This window comes from Panthera onca, chromosome D2 (assembly GCF_046562875.1).
Source record: "Panthera onca isolate mPanOnc1 chromosome D2, mPanOnc1 haplotype 2, whole genome shotgun sequence".
NCBI lineage: Eukaryota > Metazoa > Chordata > Mammalia > Carnivora > Felidae > Panthera > Panthera onca.
In genome coordinates this window covers 319837-335932 of record NC_138349.1, presented here as the reverse complement: position 1 = coordinate 335932, position 16096 = coordinate 319837, and the positions used below count along the sequence as shown (strand labels likewise).

The window sequence follows — 16096 nt, the reverse complement described above, 5'->3', positions numbered from 1 at the left end:
GCGCTCTCCTCTCCTGCGCGGTCACACCAAAGGGCTGCTGTTCCCTCTGGGACTCCGCCCGCGGGTCCCTAACGTCTCCAGGAGGAGGTCAGCTGTGGGTCTGATTGCGGGTGCTCTTCTGGGGGTGCTTTTCTCTCCCTGCTTTCTATATATATTTAAAAAAATTTTTTTAACATTTGTTTATTTTTGAGAGACAGAGACAGAGCGTGAGCAGGGGAGGGGCAGAGAGGGAGACACAGAATACGAAGCAGGCTCCAGGCTCTGAGCTGTCAGCACAGAGCCCGATGCGGGGCTCGAACCCACACACTGCGAGATCATGACCGGAACTGGAGTCGGACACTTGACCGACTGAGCCCCCCAGGTACCTCTCTTTTGCCGTTTTCAAGACTTGCTCTGTCCTTAGATTTCAACAGTTTAGCTGTGTCTTTGTTTGTATCCTATCTGGGGCTCACTGAGCTTACTGGATCTATGGTAAATGCATTTCATCAGGTTTGGAATGTTTCTGCCGTCGTGTATTGAAATATTCTTTCTGCCCCTTTCTCTCCTTCCTCTTCTTCTGGGAATGTATCTGTATGTATATGTACGTCTGGTGTGTATATACATGTGTACGTGTGTGTGTGTCTGCATGTATGCACGCTGCACGTGTGAATGAGATACGCGTGTGTATACATGGTGTGTGCGTGTAGGGTACACGTGTGCATGTGTGCATGCGTGAACGGTGTGTATGCATGTGCTTGACATTGTGGTCTCACGGGTCTCTGAGATGCTGTTCATTTTTCTCCTTTTTTTTGGTCTCTTCAGATTGGATAATTTCTATGGATCTGTCTTTGACAGTTGATCAGACTTAAAGATATTAAGTACTTAAATGTGTCTTCTACTAAACCTTCCAGTGAATTTTTAAGTTTTAGTTATTGTGTTTTTTAATTCCAGAATCTCCACTTGATTCTTTAAAAAATTCGGTTTATTAAAATCACTTAAGACATTTTCATCAAATGTTCCTTTAATTCTTTAAGCCTGATTTCCGCTCATTTTTTTCTCCACTCATCCAGTGTCTGGGTCCACTCAGAGAGACTTTCTGTCCCCCCCTTTCCCCTAAATACTGGTCACACATTTCTTGTTTCTTTGCCTTCGGATTTTTGGTTGAAAAATATGTGTTTTGTAAAATTTTTTTTAGTGTTTGTTATTTATTTTTGAGAGACAGAGAGAGACAGAGTACGGGCAGAGAGAGGGAGACACAGAATCCGAAGCAGGCTCCAGGCTCTGAGTTGTCAGCACAGAGCCCGACGAGGGGCTGCAACTCATTAGTCTTGAGATCATGACCCGAGCTGAAGTTGGATGCTTAACCGACTGAGCCACCCAGGTTCCCCAAAAATGTGTGTTTTAATTGGCTCATCAGTGTCACACATGTGCCATACTAATGCGAGATATTAATTGTGGGGGAGACATGCGTGAACAGCACAGGGTGTGGAGGACTCTACTTTCTTAAAATTTTTTTAACGTTTTATTTATTTTTGAAGGATAAAGAGACAGAGCGTGAGCAGGGGAGGGGCAGATAGAAAGGGAAACACAGAGGGGCGCCTGGGTGATAATTTCGAGTTCGAGCCCCGTGTCGGGCTCTGTGCTGACAGCTTGGAGCCTGGAGCCTGCCTCGGACTCTGGGTCTCCCTCTCTGCCCCTCCCCAACTCACATTCCGTCTCTCTCTCTCTCTCAAAAATAAAGATTAAAAATAAAGAAAGAAATAAAAAAAAGAAAGGGAGACGCAGAATCCAAAATACGCTCCAGGCTCCAAGCTGTCAGCACAGAGCCCCACACGGGGCTCAAACTCACGAACCGTGAGATCATGACCTGAACTGAAGTCGACGCCCAACCGACTGCACCACCCAGGCGCCCCATGGGACTTGTACTTTCTGTTAGATTTTTCTCTAACCTTAAAATTACTCAAAACGTCAAGTCTATTTGTTTAAAAACAACTGGCTGTCTCAGATTGTATAGGGTAACCACCTTGGATTCTGGTATTTCCTCCGCAGATGGCTGTTGTTGGTTCATTCAGTGATTCCCTTGCACTAAACCTGTGCCCTGCTTCCTTCTGTGTGTGGCACGGCGCCCCAGGGTCAGGGCGCTGCAGCCCCCTGCGAGGTCGCTGGCGCCCTCCGCTCATACCCAGGGCTCAGCAGCTTGCTGGAGCACCCACTTCTCAATTGCTCCTGTGCCACAGGTCAGGTTCCAGAGCCCTGACGTGGTTGGTTTTAACGGTCCTCACCCTGACTTGTGGGAAGCCCCACCCCTTGTGCGTGTCTTTGGGCAAAGTCAGCTCCGGGGGGGGGGGGGGGGGGGGCCTGTGCCCAGAGTGCCCATAGGGCCGGGGCGGGGTTTGCTGGGATGCTTTTCCAGCCAACCAGTCAGCCCAGTTTTGGGTCCGTTGCCCCCGGGGCGCGCAGCTCGGGCCTGCAACGTCAGGACATTTTGTTGGTGGGTGGCCAGACCAGGAGGAGCGGGCAGGAAGACGCAGACTCCGGGGTGGGGGCTGGTGTGGGAGGCAGAGCTGTGTCAGATCTGCCCTGAAGTGGGTGGTGGGAAGGCCACGGGACTGACAGGTCGCAGGGAGCCAGCTGGGCGCACCCAGTCACCGGTGCAGTTGGGAACCCTGGTCTCTGACCTCTGTCCAGACACGCCTACATGGGGGCCATAAAACCCTGAGAAACGTGGGTGGGGAGGCGCGGGCCCAGTGTCTGAGTTACTGTCTACGTGGATCTGGGACTACAGGTCCCCGAGAGCACCCTCTACACTGAGAAGGGGACTGCGGCATGAGGAGGTAATGCCCAATCCCTCTGAGGCCAGACCCGCCACCCGATCCTGGGGCTCTGCTGTGCAGCCACTCAGGCTGGTTCCAGGGGAGAGGGTCGGGGGCGGGGGGAGGAAGGCTCGGCTCTGTCCTCAGGCCAGTGGTGGCTGCAGCCCCCAGGGTGTCGAGCCCTCCCTCCAGAGCCAGCCGAGATTGTGGCCCATCTGCTGTCTGCGTCCGGGCACCCGATTTGAGGGCCACCCCTGTGAGCACACCTGTCCCTTGGGGTGTCCCCTGACCCAAGAGTCACCCTGGAGGTGGGAGGTAGGAGGCAGCACGTCTGTGACTGCCCAAAAGGGAGGGTTGGGTCAAGAAGAGGAGGCTGGGGGCTGGCAGGGCTGAGGGCAGGGGTCAGATGCTACCCTGAGGGAATGTCAGCCTGGCAGCTGGGGTGTGTGCCGGGCCCTGGGGTCAGAGGCTCTGTTGCTCCTGTGGGGGACCCCTTTCTTCTTCCTCTCAGCCAGAGCCCTCCCCTTGCCCTCCTGTTCTGGGGTGGGGTTCTTCTTGGGACCCCAGCTTGAACCGGAGGCCATGCCTCCTTGCAGAAAGGTGGGCCGCTGGGTTAGGGCTGGGGTCCAGAGCTGTCTTCCTGGACAGAGGATGGGGGCCCCAAAGCCGGGACACCCCATGCTCACCGCTGCCGTCCCCATTCCCTGGGCCCCGTCGTGTCCTGTCCTGTGAAGTCCTTTCCCCGACTCAGCTGGACAGCGCGCCGGTGGGTGTGGCGTCCAGACACGTAGGCGCAGGCAACCAGTTCAGCCCCTGCCCAGCACTAGAGCCGGCCTCTGCCTGGGGACCCCTGCCCTTTGGCTCCCGAGGTGTGCCTCAGCCCCAAAGTGCTGAGCCACTCAGAGAAGCAAAGGTCTTTGTGGGGATGGAGTCTGGGGCTACAGGGGCGGGCAGCTTGTAGGAAGCCTTGATCTGATGCCCCTGCTGACCCCGAGCTCCCTGGCCCTTCCCAGCCCTGCCCAGCCTGTCACCCCGCCAGCTGCATAGACAGAAGGAAACCTTCCCAGAGCGCCGGGAAGAGCCCTGTGTACACACAGCCTGTTAGAAGATAGACTGAGGCATATGAAGCATTTTGAGTTTATTTGAGCACAATCAGTTAGAATTGGGCGGCGTCCCACCCAGCAGACAGGAAGGCGCTCGACGGGCCGGTCGCGATGGAAAACTTAGAGGCGGAAGGAGCGGACGAGCAGGTTACGGTAGCAAAGGCGGGTTGGTGGGTCGCTCTTCTTCAGGGGACGGCGGGGGCCGATCAGATGACCTACCCCGTGTGGGCTGGGCGGTTCCCGCCTCACTGCTGTAAGGATCCATTTCTGGGGGAGCCTAACCTGTCGTCAGGCCTCGGGTTGGTGACGCGGGGCTTAGCGTGAGCGATTCCAGTCTGGGCCTGTTGTCTTGTTTTTTAACAACACACATGCACACACATGCTCATAAATGCACAACCCCCACAACCCCCCCCCCTCACGTACCACACACCGCACGAACACATCACACCCTCCCACCATCCACACGCACATCCACACACACCATCCACACACGCACCACACCCTCACACCATCCACACACGCACACACACGCGCACACACTCACTGCGCCAGTCTCTCTCGCCCCCTGTTCTCCTGCTCATCTTGGGTGAGGCTTCCAGGACCTTTGCTGTTGGGTTCATGGATCACCTGTCCTGCGTGTGTTCCTTTGTGTCTCTTATCTTTGGCCGCTGCTCCTCGGACTACCTGCTTGGGGCTTGATCCTTGACCTCCTCTGCCCTGGTGGCCATCCTGGCCTCCCTCGGGGTCAGGCTGAATGTGTCGGGGCAGAGTGCCCCATCCCACCTGCCTCCTCCTGGGCTTCCTGCCCAGTACCAGCACCACTGTGCACCCACAGCTCTGACCTGGGGGGGCCTGAGGGAGCCGCGGCGCATAGCTTCAGGGGTGCCGTGGGCACTGAGCACTCCGAGAGCCTCGCCCCAAGTCCTAGCCCCCCGGCACCTAAGCAGAGGATGCTGTGAGCGCACACCGCTCCCTGGCCAAGAGGTGCGTGTGGTTCCACGTGCGGCCACCAGCACAGAGGCTGGGAGCTGAAGGGTCCACCTGGTGGCCGGGGCCGGTAGCGTGGGGTCCGTCCAGAACGTGGGGTGCAGTGGTACCCGGTCTGAGGGGGCCTGGGGGCAGGTGTGGGCCTGTGGCCATCCCACCTCTTTGTGCCTGTGTGTCCTTGGGCTGTGAGATGGGGAGATAATAAACTACCTGTGAACCTGGCCCCAGGCCTCCCTGGCTGGGACCCACATTGCCAGTGACACCAGGCCACCCACCTGGCTGTCCTGTCTAGAGGAGCAGCCCCGGCCTACCTCTCACTCTCCTCTCTGGTCCCTTCAGGCTCCTCCTGGTTGCCAGCCTGGCGGCTCTGCTGCTGGGGGAGGCAGACTCGGCTTCCAAGCCCCAGGTATGTGTGGGCTGCTCTGCCCAGCCCCTGCCCCATCAGCAAGGAATGTGAAGAAAGGGCACCAAGCTGGCCTTTGACAGAGAAGGCAGGGCACTAATGTGACTGCAGGTCTCTGTGCAGGGTGGCCTTGCGGGCACCGGGAGGGACCCTAAGGATGAGGGGGAGCGTGCCCCTCTGCGAGGTCTGAGAGGCAAGGCTCAGTGATGCCTAAGTGACCCAGGCAGAGGAGGGGCCCTAGGTGATGCTCACTGGCACTGTGAACCCCAGGGCACATCCTCCGTCCTGGGCATCGCTGCTCAGATGCGCTCTGTGCTGTGTCCCCCCCCGCCCCCCCCCCCCCCCCGCCTTGGGTCAAGACCACTCAGACTTGCACACCTGGGAAGGCCCAACCCTTCCCGGCAAGTGACAGCTGGTCTCCAGGGGGTCACCTGTTTCATACACTCCCCTGGCCTCCACAAGAGGGCTGGGCCCAGAGGAACTGGACCCCTTCCTCCGGCCATCAGCCGGGGATGGGGGGGGGGTCCAGATGCAGCCCCAGGGGTTGTCCTGTCTCTCTAGTAACCACATGGCCTCCAACCATTCCCTGGAGGAGGCGGGGCAGGGGGTGGAGTTGGCAGGTGCGGTCCAAGGGGCCTTGGAGTCATCTCTGTCCAGGTGTCCCCCGACCTTGGACCCCTTGTGGACTGCACGAAGCCCACACCTGTGATCCTTTCCTTCCAGGTCCTCATCAAGACCAAAGGCAAAGTTGGGGCCCCTGAGCAGGACACAGAGGAGTGAGTGTGTCCCCAGCGACCCTTGTGCTTTCCCCTGCTGTTGCCCCTTCTGGGCCCTGGCCCCAAGCTAAGGGCATTGGTGGGTGGGAGGGAAACCTCCTTCAGGAGGAGGCAATGCTCCAGCCAGCATGGGACCCCATGGGATCTGTCAGAAACTGAGCAGAGTACGGGGTCTGAGGGCTTTAGACTGATCCCCTAGGGTGGCTATCCCCTCACCCCCCAGGGCTGTGGCCTCAGACAGAGCCACTTCTAAGCCATGATTGCTTCCCTGCATCCACACGAGGCAACCTCGGCTGGTTTCTCTCCCGGGGCCACACCTTGCCAGGCCAGAGGATACAGTGCCTGACATCTGACTGGTGGGGACTCCTGCCCAAACTCTCTGGGTCTCCATGGCCCAGGGCTGTGGCCGGGGCAGCATCTGTGTTGGGCCAGGATGTTTTCTCAGGGACACCCTTGGGGACGCTGCAACCTTTCGGGGCCCCCTGCGGCTCAGGCGTGTGGTGAGGATGCCTACCCTTCGGTCTGGGTCCCATGGGGACCGCCTGGTCATAGCTCTTGGGTGGGGAGGGGGAGAGGGATGGCGATGCTTGTCCTGGGCACTGGGGCCCTGGGGCCTCTGGCGAGTGATGGGACAGAGCCACCAGGGACCGTGGTGGGGGAGCAGATTCCCACCAGGTCTCATCCCCAGAGCCCCCAGGCTGCTTGTAGGGTGGTGGGCGCCCTCACTGGGGCTGGCTGGCTGCCTCCTGTGGCACCTGCGGACCTGACCCAGCTGTGCTCCTAGGCCCTGGGGCGTCCCTTCTCTGGGAAGGGACGACGAGCTCATGGGGCTGCCCAGCTGGGACCCGGAGCCTGACCGTGACAGCCTGTACCACCCACCACCCGAGGAGGCCCAGGCCGAGGCAGGGCTCCGTTCTTGGTCACTGCCACCTCACCAGGAGCTTCAGGGGCCAGAGGAGGATCGAGACCACATCTACCACCCCAGGGACGACTCCTGACCCCTGACCCCACCCCAACTGGAAAAATAAACCTTGCAGATGTGGATCCCACGCGTCTTCAGGAACAGTGACCATGGCCCTAGCCTGCTCTGTCTGGGAGAAAGGGGCCTGTGTCCTCCTGGGGCCATAGGTTTGTCCTTACACGTCGAGAGGCCCCCGAGGCTCCTCCAACCCAGCACCCAGGCTCCTGGAATGATCTCCTCTCAGGCCTCCCTCCTTGTATGTTGGGATAGGGCCAAGGGCATGGCAGAGGTCAGCGGTTGGGACCAGTCAGCACCCCCAGGTGGGCCCTGGAGAACACGAGGGAGGACAGATGAGGGGAGCAGGGCTTGGGCTCAGACCCCAGGGCTCCTCCTCTGCACGCCTGCCCGACGCTGTGTGAGGTGCCCAGCCCCCCCGCACGGCCCGACGTGGCAGCCACAGGGACAGGCTCACTAGTTATTTCACATGATGAATATGCGCCGTTTGTGCGTGCAGTTTCTGTGTGGCGATCATGCCCCTGCAGTGAGAGGGAAGCATTTAGTGCCCTCTGCCCCCAGCCTGAGCCACCCCAGTGGTTGAGACAGAAGGAAGCGCCAGGCAGAGGCCACCAAGCTCTCAATTCCGAGGCACCCGGCTGCTCCGGGGATGGTGGGCTTGTCCAAGGTGACCTCACAAGCCCCAGAGCTCCCTGTGTCCTTCCGTGGGTCCCAAGTGCCTCTGAGGACTTGAATGGTGGCCCTCATCCTGATGCTCTGCCTGGCGGCTCACGTCTCACCGCCTGGCATCGTCATCCCCGTGTTACCGCTGAGGAGACTCCACACTGGACAGCGACCTGTTCAAGGTCCTGCCCTCACAGGACAGAGTGAGTCCCAGCCTCACCTCCGTGCACCTTGCATGGGTCTGGGGTGACCCACACGTGTGTGTGTGTGTGGTGGGGGGGGGGGGCCCAGAAGTGAATCCTGCATGGCACACAGGAGGGTTCACAGTCCCTCAGGTCCCTCCCCTGCCAGGTCGGGGACGGCCATCTCCAAGCAGCTTGGGTGCGGGCAGTTGGGGACTGGTGCCCAGCTCAGATCCAAGGTCAGTGGTGGCCACAGCCCCAGGCAGCTCAGGGTGGCGTTTGTGGCCAAGTCTCTCTCCAGCACTACTGGAGCCAAGGTTCCTCACGGGCATTTCCTCCAACCCAGAGGCACAGCCATGTGGCTGAGGGCACCAAGAGGCGGGCGAGCTGGGGATTTGGGAGCGTGCAGTTGAGGTGTGCAAGCCTCAAGACAGGAGGCACTGACAGAGGCAAGAGGCCTGTCGAGAGTGGACAATATCCCAGGGCATTTAACCGCACACTTTACATGTGTACAATTTATTCTGTCAGTTAAGTCTCAATAAAGCTGTTTAAAGAAAAGCCTTCGTGTGGCTAGAAGTGGCCGTGGGGTCAGGGGTCTGAGGTTAAGCCCCGGCAGTAACGGGCCCAGAGCAGGGTCTCTTCAGGCAGAGCCCCAGATCTGCAGCCCGGTGGGCTTGCCTGCCCTCTGGATTCTCCTCGACACATGGACACCAGCTCCTGGTCGCAAGCAGGGGCCCTTCCCCAGCCTCTGAGGCCGGAGGGCCCCTGGTCATGCCAATTCCCGCACACACATGGCTGAAAGAGGTCTGGAGGGAAAGGAGAGGGTTTGGGGAGACCCTGGGGTCCAGGGCAGTGGTGGCAGGATGCCTCCCACCCCGAGGCCCAACCCAAGCCTCATGCTGAAGCCACGACAGCCTCCTCCTCCACGCTGCTTCGGGCCGGCTGGCCCTTTGCTTGCTGGGCCAGGGGCGCTCTCCTGTCCTTTACCCCTCACCCGCCCACTTCCCAGGATGGTTCAGGCTGCTGCATATTCAGTAGGCACTCAACCACTGGAGACAGAGAACGGAGAACAACAGACGTGGGCCCACCCCCCACCCCGACCACTTCCTGGAGCATCCAGACCAGGTGCTGACACCTGCCCGCCTGGTCCTCTCCAGGGCCACCCACATGTCTCCCCACTCAGGGCCACCTGGGCAGCGGCTCCACCCACCTCCAGGCCTCTTGCATAGTCACGGCCCCCCACGCAGTCTCCACTCCACCTGTGTGAGCTCTTGTCTCAAACTACAGGGGGGAGGGAGGCCTCACCTCCCACCTGAGGAGGCAGCAAGGGGGACGGAGGGATGGGCACTCCACGGAGCCAATGGCTTCCCTCGTGCTTAGAACCAAACAAGTCTTTGTGAGGGTGGGGCTGTTGTTGAGGCCTCTGGACACTGACAAACCGCTACGGTTTCTGACATTTTCATAAATTGGGTGCATCCCAGTCCCAGGCCCCTCCCAGGACTGGCCCGGCCCCCGGGGCTCCCGGTTGGCTGCAGTCTGGGTGCTCCAGAGCGGGGCCAGCTCGTCTGTCGTCTGGCTCAGAGATCCAGATTTCCTCCTGGGCCCTGTGGTCTTCGCCAGGCCTAGCAGAGGGCGTCGGGGGCCAGCACCCCCTTCTTGAGGATGAGGTTTCCATAGAGGGCTGTCTCCCTGCATAAGGAAGTGAGCTGAGCACCAGGCTGGGGCCCGCTGTTCTGCCACCCACCTGGCCCACCTTCACCCCAGACGCTAGACTAATCCAGGGACCGGTCATCAGGCAAATCCCGTGGCGGTCATATTCCCAGTGGGGCATCCAGTCTGTCAGGGCAGGGCTGAGCAGAGGGTAGGGGGAGCTCTGGAGTGGGGAGGAGGGCCCAGCATGGCCCAGACCCAGCAGGACCAGCAGGACCCCATGGGCCTGGCCAGAACTCACCCAGTTGCTACAACAGCAAAAGCCTTCTTGGCCCGCGCATAAAACTCAAACCTCTCTATCTTCGCCAGGGTGTCCTGGAAGGCAAAATGTCATGGTGGAGGGACCTTGCTCAGAAACCCTCAAGGGCCCAAGCAGGTAGCAGGGGCATGAGGTCACATGGCTGCTCTGAGGTTCATTTCTCTGGCTCTCCTTGCTGGGGTCCCAAGGATGCTTGGCCTCTGAGCTGTGAGGGCTGGACAGGCAGGAGCATGGGGGGCTGTGGTGGCCACCTGCCCGGGGCCCTTGTGTCCGTTGGAGCTGGCCTGAGGGCAGGAGGGTGCCTGCCCAGGACAGAAGCCCCAAGCATCCTCTCCTCGGGTGGGTCCTGCCCAACACACCTGCCAGCAGGTGGTCCTTGGAGGACAAGCCCGCCCCCTCACAATGCGGGGGTGACATACGGCATTGGCCGGGCCTCTGACCACAAGACAGGGGCCGGGGCACCCCACTTCCCCCTGGCTCCGCTCAGACAGGCTGGCGTGGGGGAGGGACCCTAGGCGAAGCCAGGTCAGGATCCTGAGGCAGGGCACAGCCACATCCCCAGGGTCGCTCTTCTGTGGAGGGAGGGCAAGTGCTGAGACAACTAGCATGGAATCTGGGGCCTCGGTCTTGTGCTCCTCCCGGCCTCCAAGGAGGTGAAGCTTTCCTGGTGGGGCCGCAGTCTCACCGTGCAGCCGGCCCCGGACAGGATGGACTGGTAGCTCCTCCACACCGGGGTCTGAAGGCCCTTCGTCCTGTCGCTGGGCACCAGGTCCATGACAGCAGCCTAGGCACAGAGGGGTCAGCTTCGCGGTCTATCTGTCTAGTTGCCCTGGGTGCTACCAGGCCCCCACACTGGGTGACAGTTCAGGGGTCCTCCGTTCAGGGTCAGAGCCCTTTGGGGACACATTCCTCCCCACTCAAGGCAAGCGGGCCCCCTGAGGTCTGACAAAGAAAGCAAGTGGAAAAGGCACTCACCGGGCTCTCTACGTAGGTGTCCAGGGGCAGCAGCTTCAGCACGGCCTCCAGGAGCTGCGGGATGCCCAGGCCTGAGGGCACAGTGCCAGCCTGAGACTCCAGCCCTCTCCCACCTGGCTGCCGATGGTGCCACCTGCCCTGTTGGCCTGTCCACACCGTTCCCCCTGGGCCTCACTCAGCTGGCCAGCAAGGATGCACTTGGGCCCAGGACAGAGAAGGCCCTGCAGGCACGTGCTGCCCGCCTGGGGACACTTATTGGGGCCACACTGGTATCTCCCCGCCCTGTGGCCATCCTGGCTCTGGGCCCGCCCTGCCCGTCCCCCTTCACCGCACTACACAGGTTATTGGTGGTGACCTCAAAGTCCTCTATCAGGAAGGGCACCTGGGCCACTTCCCTGAGCCCAGAAGTCCCCCGACATGACCCCTGGGTTGCTACTCTTATCCTGTGGTGAGCACAGTGGGGCCTGGGAAGAGGCTGTCCCCACGGCCTCAGTTCTCCCGTAGAACTGGGTCCTGATTGTTAAAGAACTCGTGCGCTTCGTACAAAACTGGGAAATACAGAAACTGCTGGTGAGAAAGCCTGAGAGCACTTTCTTTTGCCGTCTTCTCTGCTCCTCTTGGTGGTTGACTTGTCCGCAAGCCTGGCTCCGACCCCTAACTGCTGGTTTCCACTAACACGCAGGGTGTGCGCGTCACTTGCAGGCTTGGCTGCTCCTTGCCTCCCAGCATTTGGCCTTTCCCACGGCCCATCCTCCTTGGGTCATCTGGCTCATGGTGTATACTGAGGCACAGCTGGCTCATCTCTGTCAGCAGGGAGTGGAAGCCAAGGCCGCTGGGTCTGGAGCTGGCAGCCCACTGAACATGCCTCAGACCACTGGCCTGCGTTGTCCGGGGCGGGGCGGGGGAGGGGTTGGCCCACGTTTCACATCTCTGTGCCTCAGTGACCTCGCCTCTCCACGGAGAGTCATGTCCCCCTCACGGCATCGCTGAGGGCGGGGAAACAGCCATGCCCAGTTTGAGCCCAGTGCCAGCCCAAGTAGCACAGGCCGCTGCTGCTCTTATCCCCCCTGCCCAGACCTCACTCTCGGTACAACTCTGCTACCTCTATCACCTTGGGGATCTGGTTCCAGGACTCTCCAAGTCAAGCCTCCTGCCCACCCCTTAGGGTCAGAGGGTCTTAGAAACAGAGCACGTGGGCACCTGGAGCCCGTGAGGCCAGGCCACCAGTACTGGGATTTCTAGTGAACACCTGACCTGGGTGTACTAGTGCTCAGCCAGCCGATGAGGCTCTGGGCCTCAGTTTCCCCACTTGCATGAAGTTACCAAGTGGTGTCTCAGATGGAGCAGGAGGCCCAGGGTCATCTCTGGGGTTGGGGTTGAAGAGGGTCCTGGTACCAGGATTTCCTGGCTCACTGGTGGGTGCTTGGGGAATGAGTGGGGATGGGGACAGAGCTGCCACACTTGGGGAGCCCAGAGCGGGGACGACTGCCCATCCACCCTAATCCACCCTGTCAGAGGTGGCCAACTCACCGTCGGCACGGATCTCCTCCGGGCCACACCTGCATATGGAGGAGGTGGGGAAGTTCACGTCTGCAAAAACTGAACAGCCATCCAACCTGATTAGACATCCCTTGGTGGGTCCTTGGGTCTGCGCAGCCCATCTTCCAACTTCGTGGGTGGGTGCAGACCTCGGGTCACCTGCTCAATGCCCTCTCCGACCCCTCCCATCAGAGGTGGGGGGAGGGGACAGGGAGTTTCCCAGTGGTGTAGAAACTGCAGGTGCTTCCAGGACGAGGGCGGATTTTGGACCCGCGGCCTCCACCCAACAGGGGTGGCCCCGTCCTGAGAAGCTGCTCCCGTCCGAGGCCCACGGCCCCGGGAAAAGATAAAGCGCCGCAAACAAATTGGTGTGACCCTTCGGGGGCCGTCTGGGAAGGGGTCTGGAGACTGAACACACCGGGCCTGAGGCCGGAGCTGGGAACTTGGCCGCCCCCCCCCCCCCCCCCCAAAAGCCAGGCTGATGGAGGGGCCGGGCCTCCCGGACACAGCCCTGCCTGGAGCAAGGGTGGCTGTCCTCGTGACCTTCTGGGACCAACCAAGGTCGGGGCAGGGGCTTGGGTCACCGCCCGGGCCTCAATTTCCTAAAGGACGCGGGACGGGGAAGGAGGGAGTGTCCTACTGGGAAGTCGGATGGGGCGGCCTATGCAATGCCCCCACCGCCCTTCCCTGGAAGCGGGAGTCGTCGTCTCCTGGCCGGGCCACAGCCTGGGCCGGGCCACCTGCCCGGCTTCTTCCGAGGGTGGGGGCCCCCGAGGCCCTGTCCCCGCCGCGCTCACCGATCTCGTCTCCGTGCCCCATCCGCGCCAGGGCGTAGAGCAGCTCGGGGGACAGCAGCGCTGGGATGCCCTTCAGCACTACCATGCTCGCGGGTCCGGAGCGGGGGGCGGGGCCTCGACGGAAGGGGCGGGGCCTGGAGCGGAGCAGGCGGGGCCTCGACGGAAGGGGCGGGGCCGCGCGAGGCGTACCCGGGGCTGGAAGCTCCAAGCGGCGCTGGCTGACCCTGGGCAGGGGTGGTGACAACCGGCCCAGCCCCACAGGCGTCTTCCTGGGCCTCGCGTTCCCCGCCACGTCCAAGACCCGGGCGTCGTGTGTTTGTGGTCCGAGCTCTCCGCTGCCGCCCCTCGCGGCCTCCTCGCCCGCCTCCGCTACGCCCCCAGGCCAGGCTGAGCCCCCAGTCGCACCGCAGACCGCTGGGTCCCTGGTGTCGCTGAGTGGGGAAGGGCGGGTGACCAGACCTGTCAGACTTCTTTAACCAACATTCTTCCTTCAGGACACCCGCCGGCCTGCCCTGGGGTGGGGGAACCCTGGAGGGCAGGCAGCTGTGGCCTCTGGGCTAAGTGGGTGTGCTGGGAGCACCCCATTGGCGTTCTCCACCCTGTCCCCCAAGTGTCAGCCTGCTGACACCCCTCAGGTACCTGACTGGGGTACAGCACCCCATCCCAGGACAGCAGTGCCCTGACCTGCCAGCCTTCCTCAGGACTGGATCTTCCCACCCCCACCTTCCCAAGATGGGGTGTCCAGACTGGGGGGGGGGGTGTGCTAGATCCACAGCTCCTTCTGGTAAACAGAGGGAGCACCTTGCCTTCAGCTGGCCAGAGTCCCCTGCCTGCTGACCCTTGTCCCTGCCACCTGGAATCTGGATGCTGGGCTCCCTCCTTAAGAGCCAGGATCACCAACCATCTCAGGGTGTCACCACCTCCTGTACACTCCTTGCTGGAAGATGCCCACTTCCACAGCAGGGCACCCCACAGCCTGTCTGTGTCCAGGGCTCTGTCAGGTTCTGGGGCCTGATCCTGGTAGCCGGTAGCTGACTGCCATCCCACAGTGCCACAGGCACATCTCCACTGAAAGACGGGGTTTATTCCCTTCCCTTGAACCAGGTGGACCTTTGTAACTGCTTTGACCAGTAGAATATGCTGGAAATGGTGCTGTCTGGCTTCTGAGGTTAGGTCATAAAAGGCAGCACGGCTTCCTCCTGATTCTGTCCTCAGAACACTTGTCCAGGGAACCCAGTCACCATATTGGCAGGAAGCCCAGGACACATGGAGAGCCTCCTGGTGGATATGTTGGTCCTTGGCTCCAGCTAGGCCCCGCTGATGCAGCACCAACCACCAGAAGAGTGAATGAGTGGTCAGGAGGCCCCAGCTTAGGCCCCAGACACAGTGGGATAAAGACAAGCTGACCCATACAGACTGTGAGAATGGCTAGTGATTGCTGCCCTAAGCCACTAAGTTTAGGGGTAATTTGTTACACAGCTCTAGCTGGCTGATGCAGGTGGCTCCTGGGCCCTGCTAAGATGGACACCAAGAGCTCCACCAACACTGTCGTTGGCCTTCTATCTGTGTCTACTCTCCTCCCATCTGCTCCCACACTCGGGCTGGAGGGCAGACAGCAGAGCAGATGTGCACACATGTGCTGGCCTGGTCGTACCCCACGTAAAGACCCACGACCAAACCTCACTGCCCAGTGTGCAGATGGGGATCCTGTTCAGCTCCAGCCGGCCCTTAGCCCCAGGGCCTCGCCTCACAGCGCTGCCCCGCTCACCTGCCCAGTGGGAGACGGCCCGACCCAGAGCTGTGGGCAGGCTCTCTCCTTCTGGAGCCCACCTTCTTCCACTTCACTGCCACATGGACTTGGGGTTGTGTGGTCCGCGCTATTGTCATGACCCCCAGCCCAGCCCTGTGGCTCTGGGAATGCTGGGAGGCCTGGCTTCTCCTGGGAAGGTTCTGTACATGAAAGACAACAAAGCCACAGGAAAAAAAAGAAAGAAAGAAAGAAAGAAAGAAAGAAAGAAAGAAAGAAAGAAAAAGACAGAAAAAAGAAAGAAAAAACAGGTCTGTGTTTTCCTGCTGGGCCCTGGGGTGCTTGGCTGGTCGAGGGAGACAGTTGGAAACCAGCCTGGCATCTGGCAGGGCCAGGAACGCAGGGCTCTGGGCTGCCCGGTTGGGCAGGGTGAAGGCAGGAGCCGCCAGGGGCTGGAAGGGGGAGGGGGGGAGGGGGGGCGGGGGACAGGGGAAGGCCAGCAGGGCCTGTACCCGGGCCATCCGAGTGGCTGCCTCCACCCTGGGTGAGGGTTGTGCCTGAGCAGTTTGAACTCCAAAATGGAAGTGTGCAAACATGAGGGGAGAAGTCAATCTGGTACAGAGAGATAAGTAAGGCAAGGTTTCAGCTTCAAAACAAATCAAAATCCCAAACAATATGGGGCCAGAAGTCCATTAACTCCAAGGGAGTGGGAGCTTCGCCTTGGGGTTTGTGGCCCCCGGGCAGTGTCCTGCTCAGGGCTGCCAGCGATGCGGTCACTCACGGCAAAGCCTGTGGCCGCGTGCTAGCCTCCCTGCAGCTCAGCCCAGAGCCCCCAAGCCAGCTCTCACTCCACCAGGCCTAGGGGGTGGGCTCCTGTCTCTGCCAAGTTCTGGAGCCCAAATAACCCTGTGGATACAGACATGTGAGGCACACGGAGACTCTGACGTGCATGTTCAACGTTTAACAATTTCTTGGCTTCTGGCTGCACACGGCTAAGACAGGGTGTGAAGACAAGTCTCAGATGGGCCCCTCAAAACTGGCTCCTCAGGAGGCGCCTGGGTGGTTCAATCAGTTAAGCGTCCGACTTTGGCTCAGGTTACGATCTCACGGTTTGTGAGTTCGAGCCCTGCGTCGGGCTCTGTGCTGACAGCTCGGAGCCTGGAGCCTGGAGCCTGGAGCCTGGAGCC

General features: G+C 60.6%; 2 protein-coding genes across 2 annotated transcripts; one reads left to right on the top strand and one right to left on the bottom strand.

The window, feature by feature from the left end:
• Positions 1–2683: 2683 nt before the first annotated feature.
• PRAP1 (proline rich acidic protein 1) lies at positions 2684–7105 on the top strand. The gene is made up of 4 exons (XM_060641149.2): positions 2684–2813; positions 5222–5288; positions 6009–6061; positions 6846–7105. Exons 1-4 carry the CDS (start codon positions 2806–2808, stop codon positions 7057–7059), a joined length of 342 nt encoding a protein of 113 aa, XP_060497132.1. The 5' UTR covers positions 2684–2805; the 3' UTR covers positions 7060–7105.
• A 2219-nt stretch (positions 7106–9324) lies between these two features.
• On the bottom strand, positions 9325–13504 carry FUOM (fucose mutarotase). The gene is made up of 6 exons (XM_060641147.3): positions 13163–13504; positions 12357–12425; positions 10827–10897; positions 10537–10635; positions 9834–9907; positions 9325–9571 (listed from the first exon to the last, which is right to left on the bottom strand). Exons 1-6 carry the CDS (start codon positions 13245–13247, stop codon positions 9505–9507), a joined length of 465 nt encoding a protein of 154 aa, XP_060497130.1. The 5' UTR covers positions 13248–13504; the 3' UTR covers positions 9325–9504.
• Between the last annotated feature and the right edge of the window lie 2592 nt (positions 13505–16096).

Excerpts from the sequence above, each read along its gene's own strand:
- PRAP1 (XM_060641149.2), top strand. Across the intron at positions 5,289-6,008 it reads ACTCGGCTTCCAAGCCCCAG|GTCCTCATCAAGACCAAAGG; the intron begins GTATGTGTGGGC and ends CTTTCCTTCCAG. Across the intron at positions 6,062-6,845 it reads CCTGAGCAGGACACAGAGGA|GCCCTGGGGCGTCCCTTCTC; the intron begins GTGAGTGTGTCC and ends CTGTGCTCCTAG.
- FUOM (XM_060641147.3), bottom strand. The coding sequence starts at position 13,247 with ATGGTAGTGCTGAAGGGCATCCCAGCGCTGCTGTCCCCCGAGCTGCTC. Across the intron at positions 12,426-13,162 it reads GGGGCACGGAGACGAGATCG|TTTTTGCAGACGTGAACTTC; the intron begins GTGAGCGCGGCG and ends ATGGCTGTTCAG. Across the intron at positions 9,908-10,536 it reads TGTCCGGGGCCGGCTGCACG|GACACCCTGGCGAAGATAGA; the intron begins GTGAGACTGCGG and ends TTTGCCTTCCAG.